Raw genomic sequence first — 11,714 nt, forward strand, 5'->3', positions numbered from 1 at the left:
AGACTTTCATGAAAAACTGATGTGAAATGGCTTCACTCTGACCTTTTCTGTGTAAATTCTCTCCAGCCAGCCGGCGCTCCCCCCCTTCGCTGCCTGTGACAGCCCAAACGCAGCTGAATCTTTTATTTATGAGGCACCATCCCTCGCAGCTCACTCCCTTCCCTTCTCCCGAGCTGCTGAATGGCTGTCACCCTTCAGCTTTTACAAATCGCTGTAATCAGCTCTCACTTTGCCTCACCTTTACTTTTTACGATCACTCTCTACCTCCTCCAGCTGCAATAGCTCACAAGGAATTGCCTTCCTCCCCGCTCCAAATCCTCTTTTTTTGATCTGCTCCATTTTTACACGCTTCCCTCTTGGAAACACGGGCTGTGGCCGATGCTCTCGGCGCAGGGGGGAACCCCTGGCTCCTCCTGCGAGGCTCAGCCCTTTGAAGCACTGCTTTAACCTGCCCTGACCACGCAGCCCTAACCTTGCTTTCTGCAAAGGACGATGACAGCACCTCGAGAGCAGCGATGGATTCTCCCAAGTAATAAATTCAGAGCTTAAAACTTCCCGTCTCCTTCTCCGCACAGGCCTGCGGTAACTCAGCCCTTCCCGCAGGCTGCCTCCCAACAGCACACGAGCACTTTTAAACATCCACGAATGACAAAAATAATCTTCCGACTGGAAGCGGCAGCCCATTGTTTTAACATCAGAGCTGCTTTTTCCCAGCCTGCAACAAACCACTTGAGAAACACTTAACAAACACATGTTAAAGCACTCACCGCAGAGCTGCCGCGCCAGCTAGCCGGTTACGGGACCGCGTCCGCCGGTGACGCCGTCGCTCCAGTGGGAAGGTTGGAGCATCGCTGTTAACCCACGAGCGAGCTGTTGCTGTAAACTGAAGGCAACAGGAGTTGAAGAGGTCGCAGGGCTGCCCAAGACGCCGGCGTGACACCCTGCAGCTCACTTCGACGTGCTGGAGACCGTCGGCCCGCTCAGCAGGTTATGAGGAGAGGGGCTGCGGGGCGGAGGGCAGGGGAGGAGCGGGGCCAGGTGCCCTGGGATCCGCACGTCCCGGGAACTCAGCACACCTGGGACAGCAGAGCTGAGCCAACCCTGGGTGCAGCCCTGGCTAATCCATCCCCCGGGAATTCCCCCAAGGACCCGGTCCGAGAGCCGCTTTGGTGGAAAGCGGCTTGAAAACAAAAGCCTGGCCAGGGATCGCGGGTGGCATTTCTGTCCCCAGGAACGCCCAGCGGCCACTGCAGGTGCGCTGGGCTGGGTGGCACGGGGACATCCCGGGATGCGGCTCTGGGCCTCGACGAGGCCGTGCGTTAGGAGAGATGAAATCCCACGTGCGGCTGCGCCCTCGTGGAGGCGGGAGGAGGGCTGGGACGTCGCGCTCGAAGGGGATCGGCTGTTTTGCTGAGTCAAAGCCAACGGCTGGGAGCCAAGGGAGCCTTTTGTGAAAGGCAGAGTCTATTTAGGTACAGCAGCCGCGGCGAATTCCTCGATGGGACCAATCGTTTATATAAAATTACGCATATTTTCAAGTGCTCTGCTGAACTGGAACCGGAGGAAAAAAAAAGCAGAGCTTGTGCTGCTTTCTGGCACCTAAATCCTGGCGTGGAGCAAGGCTGCGGGCAGGCGGTGGGTGCCGCAGCCGCAGCGCCCGGCCCGGCGGTGCTCCCACGCGAGGACGGGACGGACGCGAGCACCCGCCCCAGCCCACGGACGCCGATGGCCCCGCGTCTCCCGCCGAGGCAGGAGGAGTGCCTGGAAAGGCGACGTTTCCCTCCGGGAGGGGAAGCTTTGCAGGTCCCCATCTTTTATTACCAGGCACAACCTCGTCTTAAAAAAATGGCAACCAGAGCAACGATCCCTCTGCCCAGCGATCCCGGCTCGCACGAGGGCCGGGAGGGAGAATTAACGGCGAGTCAGGAGGGGAACGTGCATCCGGCTCAGACACTGAGCTCTTAACCATACACACGGGAAGAGATGTTGTGATTTTTAGCTCTGCTTCGGTTTCCCATCCGCTGAAATTAAATTTCCTCTTGCCGAAGTCCAGTGACCACATTTTCTGCTCAGCACCGTTCCTATAACGAGCAACATCATCGGATTAATGAGTCCTTTGCAGGCAGTGAATAAGTATGATTCATTATTGGCAGCGATGCCACTGTAAATGGATTTTTTGTGGTGAAAATAAATAAATAAGGCTACATAACTGAAGGGCCGTTGATGAAGTGTAGACCAGCTTTAATCACAGTGTAATTGCTGCCATCAGTTCTAATTATTTCTAAATATTTTTATAATTGTGGAAATTAAACAATTAGACATCCTTCCTTCCCTCTTCTAAATCTAATCAGTTAAAAGTTCAGGATGCAGTCTGGGGCTGCGACTGCTGAACACACTTCATTCACGGGCTGAGAAAAACATTGCTCTACCTTTCTTCTAAAACACACGCCCCTGCGAAAGCAAATGCTCGCCCCCGGCCCGGAGCAGAGCCTCCGTCGGCGCTGCTGCAAGGACGGACCCGCAGCCAGGCCGCCCGCCAGCGGAGCCGGCTGCGACGCGGAGCCTGGCGTCCCCGGGAGCATCGCTTCGTCCCCAGGCTCCCGGCGGGGTTTCAGGGCCCGGCGGGCAGAAGAGGCATCACCACCAGCGAGGACCCAGTTCTTAAATCTCGCCCCGGTGACACATTTTCCTCCATCCTGGAGAGGAGGAACGGCCCTCCCCGGGCAGGCCGGTTAATTACCCGCCCGGCATGGGTGGGCAGAGCGCCTTGAAAGTTAATAACAGAGATTTACCGGCGTGCTGGAACGGTACAGAAGGAGGTCACGCTGCTAATTCTCCCGTTGCTGATCCCAGCAGATAAATCTACAGTACATCAGGAAACGAATTACCCAGAAATGCAGTATTAAAATGGATTATTATATTTCCTCGCTTGAAGTGTTGACTTTAACGCTGAGCCCTCCGTACCCACCGCCGCCGAGCACCGGCTCCCAGCTCCCCGGCAGGAGTTTGCCCGCAGCAGCTTGCCGCTGGAGAGTGAACAGCGAGATGCGAACGATCCCCCCTTGGGACGTGAGCCGCCCAAGGCGCCCGGCAGGCCGCCGGCCCCAGTCCTCCTGTGCTTGGCCGGATCCCCCCAGGACCGCTCCGGCACCCCGGCTCGGCCGCAGCCGCCTCCTGGAAATAGTCACATAATCCCGGTTTTCTGCTCTTCCCCATCCCTGCAACACCTGATTAAACACCCAGCATCGCTAACGGCATAAATCCGCTGCAATTCAGCCCATCCCAGGCCACGTTACCTTCCCCAAGCTTACTGCAGTTTTTATGACGCAGGAGGGGACAGAGCTGGGGACGAGACCTGCCAGGACGGCCGGCAGTGCTGGCCCTGCCACAAGCCCTCGCCGGGGTCCCGGGGAGCAGCCACCTGCGTCGGGGTCGGTCTCAGCGGACCTCGTGTGATTCCCCGGCCACGGGGCTGCCATCGCCGCTGCGGTTGTCCCCTCCCCGGCCGACTCAAGGCTCGGAGCGGCTCAGAGCCACCTCCCCGGAGTCCCTGGGGGCTCGGGGTTATCCAGCTCCATGGGGGGACACCGGTAGGACCCCGGGGAGCCACAGCCCCGGGGACGGGGTGGCAGCAGGGCCGCCCATCCTGCTGCACCCCCCAGCCCTCCCCAGCTGCTCCCAGGGCGGCAGCAGGAGGGTCCCCGGGGAGCCAACTGGGGCGGGGGACGGCAGCCATCTGCTCAGGAGCCCGGGGTCTGCGGGCTGTCGCGGCCGCGCCATGCCGCGCTGCGTCTGGAGACAGCCGAGTGACAAACGAGGTTAATGTCCCGCGAGCGGGAGCTGTCGCTCCACGTTAGGTCCCGGGTTTCACCCTCCGCAGCACCACGCTTCGGCGTGCACCGCGCAGGGAAAGGTGCCGGCGAACCAGCACGGGGCCGCTGCAGATGCCGTGACCGAAGAGGCTGCTCACGGGGACCAGGGGCATCGGGAAGGGCTTGTCCCTCCCGGCCGTCGTGGTCCCTGCCCCGTGTGCCACGCAATGCCCGGGTCCGGTCCAGTGGGGACGGGAGGGCAGGGAGCGGAGCTGGGCCCTGGCAAACTGCTCCACAGGCTCGGGGACCGGCACCGTGCCAGTGCCGCGCTCACAGGAGCCAGGCCGCAGGGTGTTCATTTATTGAAGGCGACGGCAGGGTTACCGGAGGGACCAAGTATCGTGTTTCCGAAAGCGCCAGCCCGGGAGCACCCAGCAGAGCGGGACGTGGCTCTGGGAAGACATCGAGTGTTGCGGATGCCCTTCGTCCTTCCCTTGCAGCCATTTTGTCACCGAGGACCGGAGTGGCCCCGGCACGAGGGGATGCCACCCGCCACCGCCCAAAGCCGCAGCTGCCGTGGGAGCAGCACCCCGTGCTCCCCGCGGACGCACACACCAGCAGACGCCGCGCACGGGCTCCCAAGTAAAAGCCAACTTTATTGTCGTATAAAGTAAGAACGTAAAAGGTCCCTTAAACAAAAGACATTGGGTCAGACGGTCCCAGGTGTCCCCGCACGCCGCGGGCACGGTGCAGCTGCTCGCGGTGGCTCGGTCCGGTCCCCCCCAGCCCCTTTTCCCCGCAGCCGGTTGTATGGGGCGGGGGGGAGCTGCCGTGGGGCTGCGGGCCCGGGGGACGCCGGGGTCGGAGCTGGGACTGAGGCGCTTGTGCGTTGCAGAGCCCCTGGTCTGCGCTGGGAAAGTAGGCACTTGTGGAAGGGCGCGGGCGCCGCTCCCGGCCAGCTCCGTCCCACGGCTCCCACCGGCACCGGGGCACGGGAGGATGGGCAGCAGCCAGGGGACGGAGCCCTGCCTGCGCCGAAACGCGCTGCCCGCACCAGGGTCCGAAGTTGGTCCCGGCAATACGCCCCCGCTGCACCGGGCCAGCCAGAGCCGGCTCTGGCCCAGCACAGAGGGTGTTCAAGCAGCTTTGGTTGGTGCTCTTGGTGAATTAAGGCAATTTAGCTTCAGTTGGTTTAAAAAAGAGGGCAAAACCAGCAAAACCAGCTCTCTCAGGGACCAGACGCTCGGTTGGAAGAGTCTGGGTCTGCTCTGGCTTTGCTCTGAGTCGCCGCTTGGACCCCGTGCGCCCAAACGCGGGCACCGACCCCCACCCACGCCATCCCCGGCGCCCCGGCCTCGCCTCTACCTACCGACACCAGGAACCTGCAGCCCAATACTGGAAGCGTCAAGAAGGGACGTTGGGGCATTTTAGGGGCGATTCAGGCTCCTGCCAGCGGCGCGGGCGTGGGGAGAGGGCAGAGGAGCCGCGGCGGCTCCCTCCTTCCCCGCTTGCCGTCACAGTGACCGGTCGGCAGCTTGTGAGTCCTTGAGCGAGAGGTGGGAGCTCTCCTCCGGCACCAGATGGGAGCAGGCTGCTGAGGGTGCTACACCCACCCGCGTGGTCCCCGGGGAGCACCGAGGGGAAACCCGCTCCCCCCGGCATCCCAGCAGGGCTGGACCCGCCGCCGGGCCCCCTCGGTTCCCCTCCATCAGCACCCGCATCCCTTGGCGGCCCGGGAGGGCTCAGCCCCGGGGGAGCTCATTTCCCATTTCCTTCTTATTTCCCATTTGCTTCTTCCAGGAAGGGCGCGCTCCAAGGGGGAAGGTGCTGGGGTTGCCCCCCAACCACCCCCTCTCCCAGTGGGGCCCCCAAGCCCCTCGCTCCGCCTGGCCTGGGGGTGCCGGGAAGGGAGCGGGGAGCAGCGGGGGCTGAGACGGGAGCTGGAGCGGGGCACCCCGGACCTGCCGCTTGCCTTTCCCAACCGACGCATCCCCACCTCCCACCCTGTCCTTCGGTCCCGCCGGGCTGGGGGTCACAGCCCGTGACCCTCCCGGGGCCAGTGACCTGGCAGGGCACTGGCCTCGCGGCCGTACCGCTCCTCCCCACGGCCCAGCCCTGCCCGCTGCCCGTCCAGGCAGGGAGCCAGGCCCAGGCTGCCCCGCGCTGCCGGGAACAGCCCTCGGCAGCCGAGGGTAAGCCGGGGAGGGATTAAAACTGATTTCGTTAATGCCCCAAGGGATCTCTGCAAAGGAAATAGAAAACTTTGAAATGAAGTCTGAATGTCCAGGTCGGTCGGAGCAACGGCCGCGTGCCGGGGGGATGCTCGGGGTCTCTCCGGTCCTTCGTAACGCAGAGGCAGCAGGCGGATGCCGTGGCTGCTCTGTGCTCGGTGCCGATAATCGCTGGCCGTGGCTCCCGCTGCCAGACGCCGCTTCCCCGAGGAGAACAGAATGAATCCGTGACTTTCTGTGCGATGACGGTGGCTCGTGGCAGCTCCTGCAGCCATGGCAAGCCCCGGCTCCGCGGGCCCCGCCTCCTGCGGGATGCCAGTGCCTCACACCACGGTGCTGATGGTGGACGACTCCTCCGACCTCCGCTGCTTGCTGGGCAGGGACTTGAGATACTCCAGGTGCCGCCGGGCATCCTCCTGGTTCTGCCGCACGTAGTAGACCAGGTAGGAGATCACCATGGCGAACCAGCCGAACATGGTGACCAGCATGGCGATGTCCGTGGTCTTTTTATAGACGTTGCAGAAGTCCGTGTCGGCGATGACCTGCAGGAAAGCTTTGCCGACGTGCTCCTCCTGCGTGGAGGAGTCGCACACGATGCCGCCCGAGGAGCCGGCCGCCAGGTCCACCGTGCGGATCAGCTCCTGCAGCTGACAGTCACACAGCCAGGGGTTGTTGGAGAGGTTGACCTTGGCCTTCAGGTTGCTAAAGGCGTCTTTGCTGACGGACACCAGCCTGTTGGAAGACAAGTCCAGAGAGTGCAGGTGCTCTGCCAGGCCCCGGAAAGCCCCGCTCTCCACGCTGACGATGGCGTTGTGGGACAGATCCAGCTCCAGCAGGAGCGGCAGGTCCCGGAAGGCATCGCGGGGCAGGAAGGGGATTCGGTTGGAGTCCAGGTAGAGCTTGTTGGTGTCGTTGGGAATGTCCCTGGGGACCTCGGTCAGCTGAGCGTTGCTGCAGCGGAAGGTCTTCAGCCCCTCCTCTTCCGAGGGGTAGCAGCCCTTGGGGAACGCAGCGGCCGAGCCGAGGCAGGAGGCCAGGAGGAGGAGGCTCTGCAGGAGCAGCCACATGGTCACCGAGCGGAGGAGGACCCTCCCTGCCGCAGGCATGGTGCCGCGCCGGCTTTATCATGCGGCCGCCGGCCCGGCGGCTCTCGCCCGCGGTGGTTTCGGCTGGAGTCGGTGCATCTGAGGTGGAGACAGCAAGGGGACAGCATCAGACCAGGGGTGCCAAGAGGCAGAACCGCCGCCGTGCCGGCTGCGAGCATCGCGCCTGCCCCAGCGCAGCCTGGCCACGGGACGGGGATGGGGACAGGGACGGGGCCAGCCGGCACGGCTCACGCATCCCCTCATCCTCTACCATCGGCGGCCTCGCTGAGGGCTCCTGCGCGGCAGGATCAGGCCCAAGGGGCCGAGCGAAGGCACGTCTCCCGCGTGCCGGCAGCTGGGCTGTAACAAGCGGAGACGGCTCGGGCTGAGCCAGAGGCGGGGGTGAGCTCCCGCCCTGCCAAGGTCACGGGCGATTTGATCGCTCGCTCGCAGAAGGCCGATACATCCTGCAGCGGCGGCCGGCGGGACGCGCCGGCGGGCGAGCCCTGGCTCCAGGCAAGCAGCCGCTCGCCGCAGGCAGCCCCCGGGAAACCCGATGGAAAACACGTGTGGGCAGAGGCAGAGCAGGTTGCCGCTCCCCGGCTCCGCTCCCCGCAGCGCCCGGGGCTCACGCAGGCACACGCTGGGGTTTTCCCTTTCGAGGGGACGGGCGCAGGCGGGTGGCTGGGTGCCGCTGGCCCCTGCCCGCTGCCCCTCCGGCCACGGGGCCCGGCTGCCCACACCACCCCGTAACCATGGTCCCCATCCAGCCCTTTATTCCGGAGGGGAAAAACGTCAGCAGGAAAGAAACAAAAACAGAAAAAGGAAATTCACTGGAGCTGAGCGCGTAGCGAGTTCCCAGGGTGGTGGCAGCAGATAAGGGCCGTGTCCGAGCCCTGCGAGCGCGCTGCCCGGTTTTCCCAGCCGCGGGTCCCGCCACGTCCAGGGGCCCCAGACCGTCCCCCAGGGCCGCGGCGGCGGAGCCATCGAGGCAGGACGCGGGTGCTCTCCCGCCAGCCCACGATTAAAGACACCGGCGTAAAAGGGCACCCCGTGGCACCCCGTCAGGTAAAGCTCCGTGCCGCCAAAGCCCCGTGCCGTGCCGCCGGGGCAGCTCCCGGGCCAGCCTGCCCGCTGCGCCCACCACCCCCCGCTCCCCGGAGCTCCCTGCCCGCGGCAAACCCGCTCCTGGGGGCCGACCGGGGCTCCCCAGCGAGGGGCAGAGGTGCCCACCCAAGGGTGGCCCTGGCAGCGCAGCCTGGGCGAGCACCCTGACCGCCGGGCACCCTAACGCAGCCCAACCGTGCCGAAACACCCCAAGGTCACACCAGTGCGGAGCCGACCCCTGCGCCGCCGGCCCCCCCCCGGCTCCTCCAGGTCCCCGAGCGGGGACCAGGACCGAGAGCGGCCGAAGGGCACCAGGGACCGGGCCCCAGGCCGGCACGGAGCGGGGGGGGGGGGACGGGGCCCCAGCTCTGCCAGCAGCAGCCCGGGGAGCCCCCTCCCGCTGCCGGGGGCGAGCGCGGAGCCGGGCACCGCGGGGAAGCCACCGGCCCGGGCCGGGAGCCGGTGCCCCGGGACAGGGGCTGCTTTGTCCGGGGGACCCCCGCGGGTGGGATGCGGCTCTCCTGGGCCCCGCCATGGGCTCGGGTGGTCCCCGGCCACGGCGCTCGGGACCACGCACCGCAGCGAGGAGGGGCACAGCCAGCCCCCTGCCCCAGCGCCGGGGTCCCCAGCCCGCAGCGGGACACGGGGGGCCCCCAGCCCGACCCCGGGGGTCGCCGCCAGCCCCGGGGAGGGCGGTTGTGGTGCCCGGGGGCCGGCGGGGCTGCCCGCGGCGGGGCTGTGCGGGCACCAGGACCCGCCGTCCGCCCAGCGCAGCCGGGGATGCCCGGGGATCCCCCCGGCCCCGCTCGGCACCGGGGGCGTTCCGGGCGAGGGAAGCCCCGGTGCTTCCCCGGGGGAAGCTCGGCTCGGCTCGGCTCGGCTCGGCTCGGCGCTGCCGGGGACGCCCCCCCCCCCCCCCGCCCTGCCCGGGCCGGGGGGGTCCCGGTGCGGACTCACCTGCGGTTCGCAGCCCCGCGCCCCGGGGCCGGAGCGGCCGCGCCCCGCGCAGCGCGGCGGGCCCGGAGCCGGCGGCGGCGGCGGTGGCGGGGCCGGTGGGCGGGATCCTCCGCCCGGGCCTCCCCGGGGCTCCCCGCCCCCGGCCCGCCCCGCCGGGGGGGGGGCCGTTCAGCGCCGAGCCCCCCCGGCCCCGCAGCCGGCTCCCGTCCGGCCCCCCCGCCCCGCGGGAGAGGCTCTGCCCCGGGAGCGGAGCCCCGGGGAATGGGGGGGGGGGGGGGGGAACCGGGGAGACCCGGCGAGGAGTTACCGGGACCCCCGGGGCCGGGGCAGCCGCCGCCAGCGCCTCCCGGGGAGCTCCACGCCCCCCGCCCCGCCGCGCCCCCCCCGAGCCCCCCCGGGCGCTGCGCCCCCCCCGGCTCTGCCCCGGGACCCCCGCCCCCTCCCCAGCCCCGCGGGGCCGAGGTGCCCCCCTCCCGCCCGCAGCCTCCCCGCCCGGCACCGGCATCGCTTACCCGGGGAAACCGGAGCCGCGGCGGGCAGCAGGGCGGGCAGGAGCCGGTCTGCGCCGCCGGGGGGGCCCGAGCGGGCCCCCAGCCCAGCCCCGAGCTGCCCGGGCCGGGGCTCGCTGCGCTGGGCAAGGGGCTCTGTGCCGCGGGTGGCCCCGCCGCCCCGGGACACCGGAGGGGCCGGCTCAGGACCATGGAGAGCGGCCGCCGTTACCGGGCCGGGCCCCGGTGCGTCCGGAGCCACCGAGCGGGGCGAGGGCTCCCGCTGCCCCGGCCGGGCCCCCCCGCCCCGGTGCCCGCTGCTCGGGGCAGGGCCCGGGCTGCTCCCGCAGGGACCCCGGGACCCCGGGACCCCGGGGCGAGGGCCGTGCCCCCGCCGTGCCGCAGCGAGGATGGCGACGGCCGCCCGCGCCCCGTCCCCGGTTCGACATCGACATTCTCCCGCTGCTCGGGGAGGATAAACCGTTTACGAGGCGCCTGGCCTGGATCTCGGCTCAATTAGGAGAACAAAACCTGACGGGAGAGGCGCGGGCAGGCAGGGCCGGAGCCAGCCGCTCCCCCGGGACCCCGCGCTCCCCGGGACCCCCGCCCTCCAGCTGGGGCCAGGCAGAGAGGACGGGGCCTGGGCGAAGCTGGTGGCGCAGCGGGAGCCCGGCCTGCTCCAGGCTCAGCACCTCCGTGGCAAGGGCTTGCCGGGGCGGAGGGTCGGCACGCGCCGGGGAAGCCACCCATCGCCTCCTGCGCCGGGGCCGGTGGTCCAGAGGGGCTCAGGAGGGTCCCGGCGGCCCGTCCGTCACTGGGGCTGGGACCCGAGCCAGGCCCGACGCCGGGCGGGGGCAGGGGGTCACCCAGGCAGCGCCGGCCTGGGACGCGGCCGGGAGTCGGGCAGGCAGCAGCCGGGCGGCCACGGGCTCTTGGGCACCGTTGCTGGCATCTCCCCGTTTGGCCGGGGAGCAGCGAAGCCCCGCGCTGCCCGTCGCCGGTCCCAGTGCCGCCGGGAGCCGCACATGGAGCGGGAGCGGTGCTGGGGCTGCGGCAGCGCGGGGCCGGCTCCGGGTGACGCAGCCGCCCGCCGCGGGACGGGGCCTGCGGGCATCGAGGGGCCGAGGCGGCGGGCAGGGGCCTGGGGGTGCCCGAGCTTTCGGCGAGTCCCAGCCCACGGTGGGACCCAGGGAGGCGGAGGGTCGCAGGCACCGCGGCAGCGGGCAGAGACCCCGCGGGGGTCCCACGTGCCGGGACACGGCCCCCGCCAGCCCGAAAACCCAGCGCCTGCAGTGCAGCACGACCCCGCGCGGACCCTTCCCCGCTGCAGCCACGGCAGGGATGGCTAAAAATAGCCGGCACTGGCTCCTTGCCGCCATCACGGCACTAAATATAGCCGGTATCGACCGGGCAGCGGGACCGGCAGGCCGGGAGAGCGGGAGGGGAGCAGGGCCCCCCAGCATGGGGGAGCGAGCGAGGCCTGGGGATCCACGTGGGCACAGCCCCGCTGAGCAGGGGGGAAACGCTGCTCCGGGCAGCTGCCGGCCCGGGCTGCCGATGGGGCCGGATCCCCCCCGGGGAACCCCCCGCCCCCGGTGCCGGGGTTCCCTGGGCGGGCGAACCCGGTCCAGGGAGCCCAGGGAGCGGGTGTCCCCCCCGCCCCGCGCTCGCACCGGCAGCGAGAGGCTGCCTGCTGCATCACCGAGAGGGATTAATATTTATGGGCGGTTAAAAATAGCTGTCGCATTGTGCTTCCCCCTCACGTGCGGAGTCAGCGGGGTGCAGGGAAGCTGCTAAATTAGATGTCACCGCGCAGAGGGAGCTGCTCAGTCAGGCAGGAGCGGCGATAAAAATAGAGCCTGCCGTGCGTGCGTGGCTCTCCTGCAAAGCAGGGCCGGCTCCCGCGGGATCCCCCGCCTCCGCACGCCGGCATCCCCGCACCTCGCCCCGCTGGCAAGGGCACGCCGGAGAGGCCGGGCAGGGCCTGGGTCCGCCTGGCCGGTGGCCGCAGAGCCCGTCGGTGGCCCCACAGCT

General features: G+C 68.3%; 1 protein-coding gene across 1 annotated transcript; it reads right to left on the reverse strand.

Moving 5' to 3' along the window:
• Positions 1–4,502: 4,502 nt before the first annotated feature.
• Positions 4,503–9,230, reverse strand: LRRC3C (leucine rich repeat containing 3C). The gene is made up of 2 exons (XM_082331980.1): positions 9,193–9,230; positions 4,503–7,227 (listed from the first exon to the last, which is right to left on the reverse strand). The coding sequence occupies exon 2, from the start codon at positions 7,147–7,149 to the stop codon at positions 6,367–6,369; it is 783 nt and encodes a 260-aa protein (XP_082188106.1). The 5' UTR covers positions 7,150–7,227; positions 9,193–9,230; the 3' UTR covers positions 4,503–6,366.
• Between the last annotated feature and the right edge of the window lie 2,484 nt (positions 9,231–11,714).

This window comes from Platalea leucorodia, assembly GCF_965183815.1.
Source record: "Platalea leucorodia genome assembly, chromosome: 22".
In the NCBI taxonomy this organism is placed as follows: domain Eukaryota; kingdom Metazoa; phylum Chordata; class Aves; order Pelecaniformes; family Threskiornithidae; genus Platalea; species Platalea leucorodia.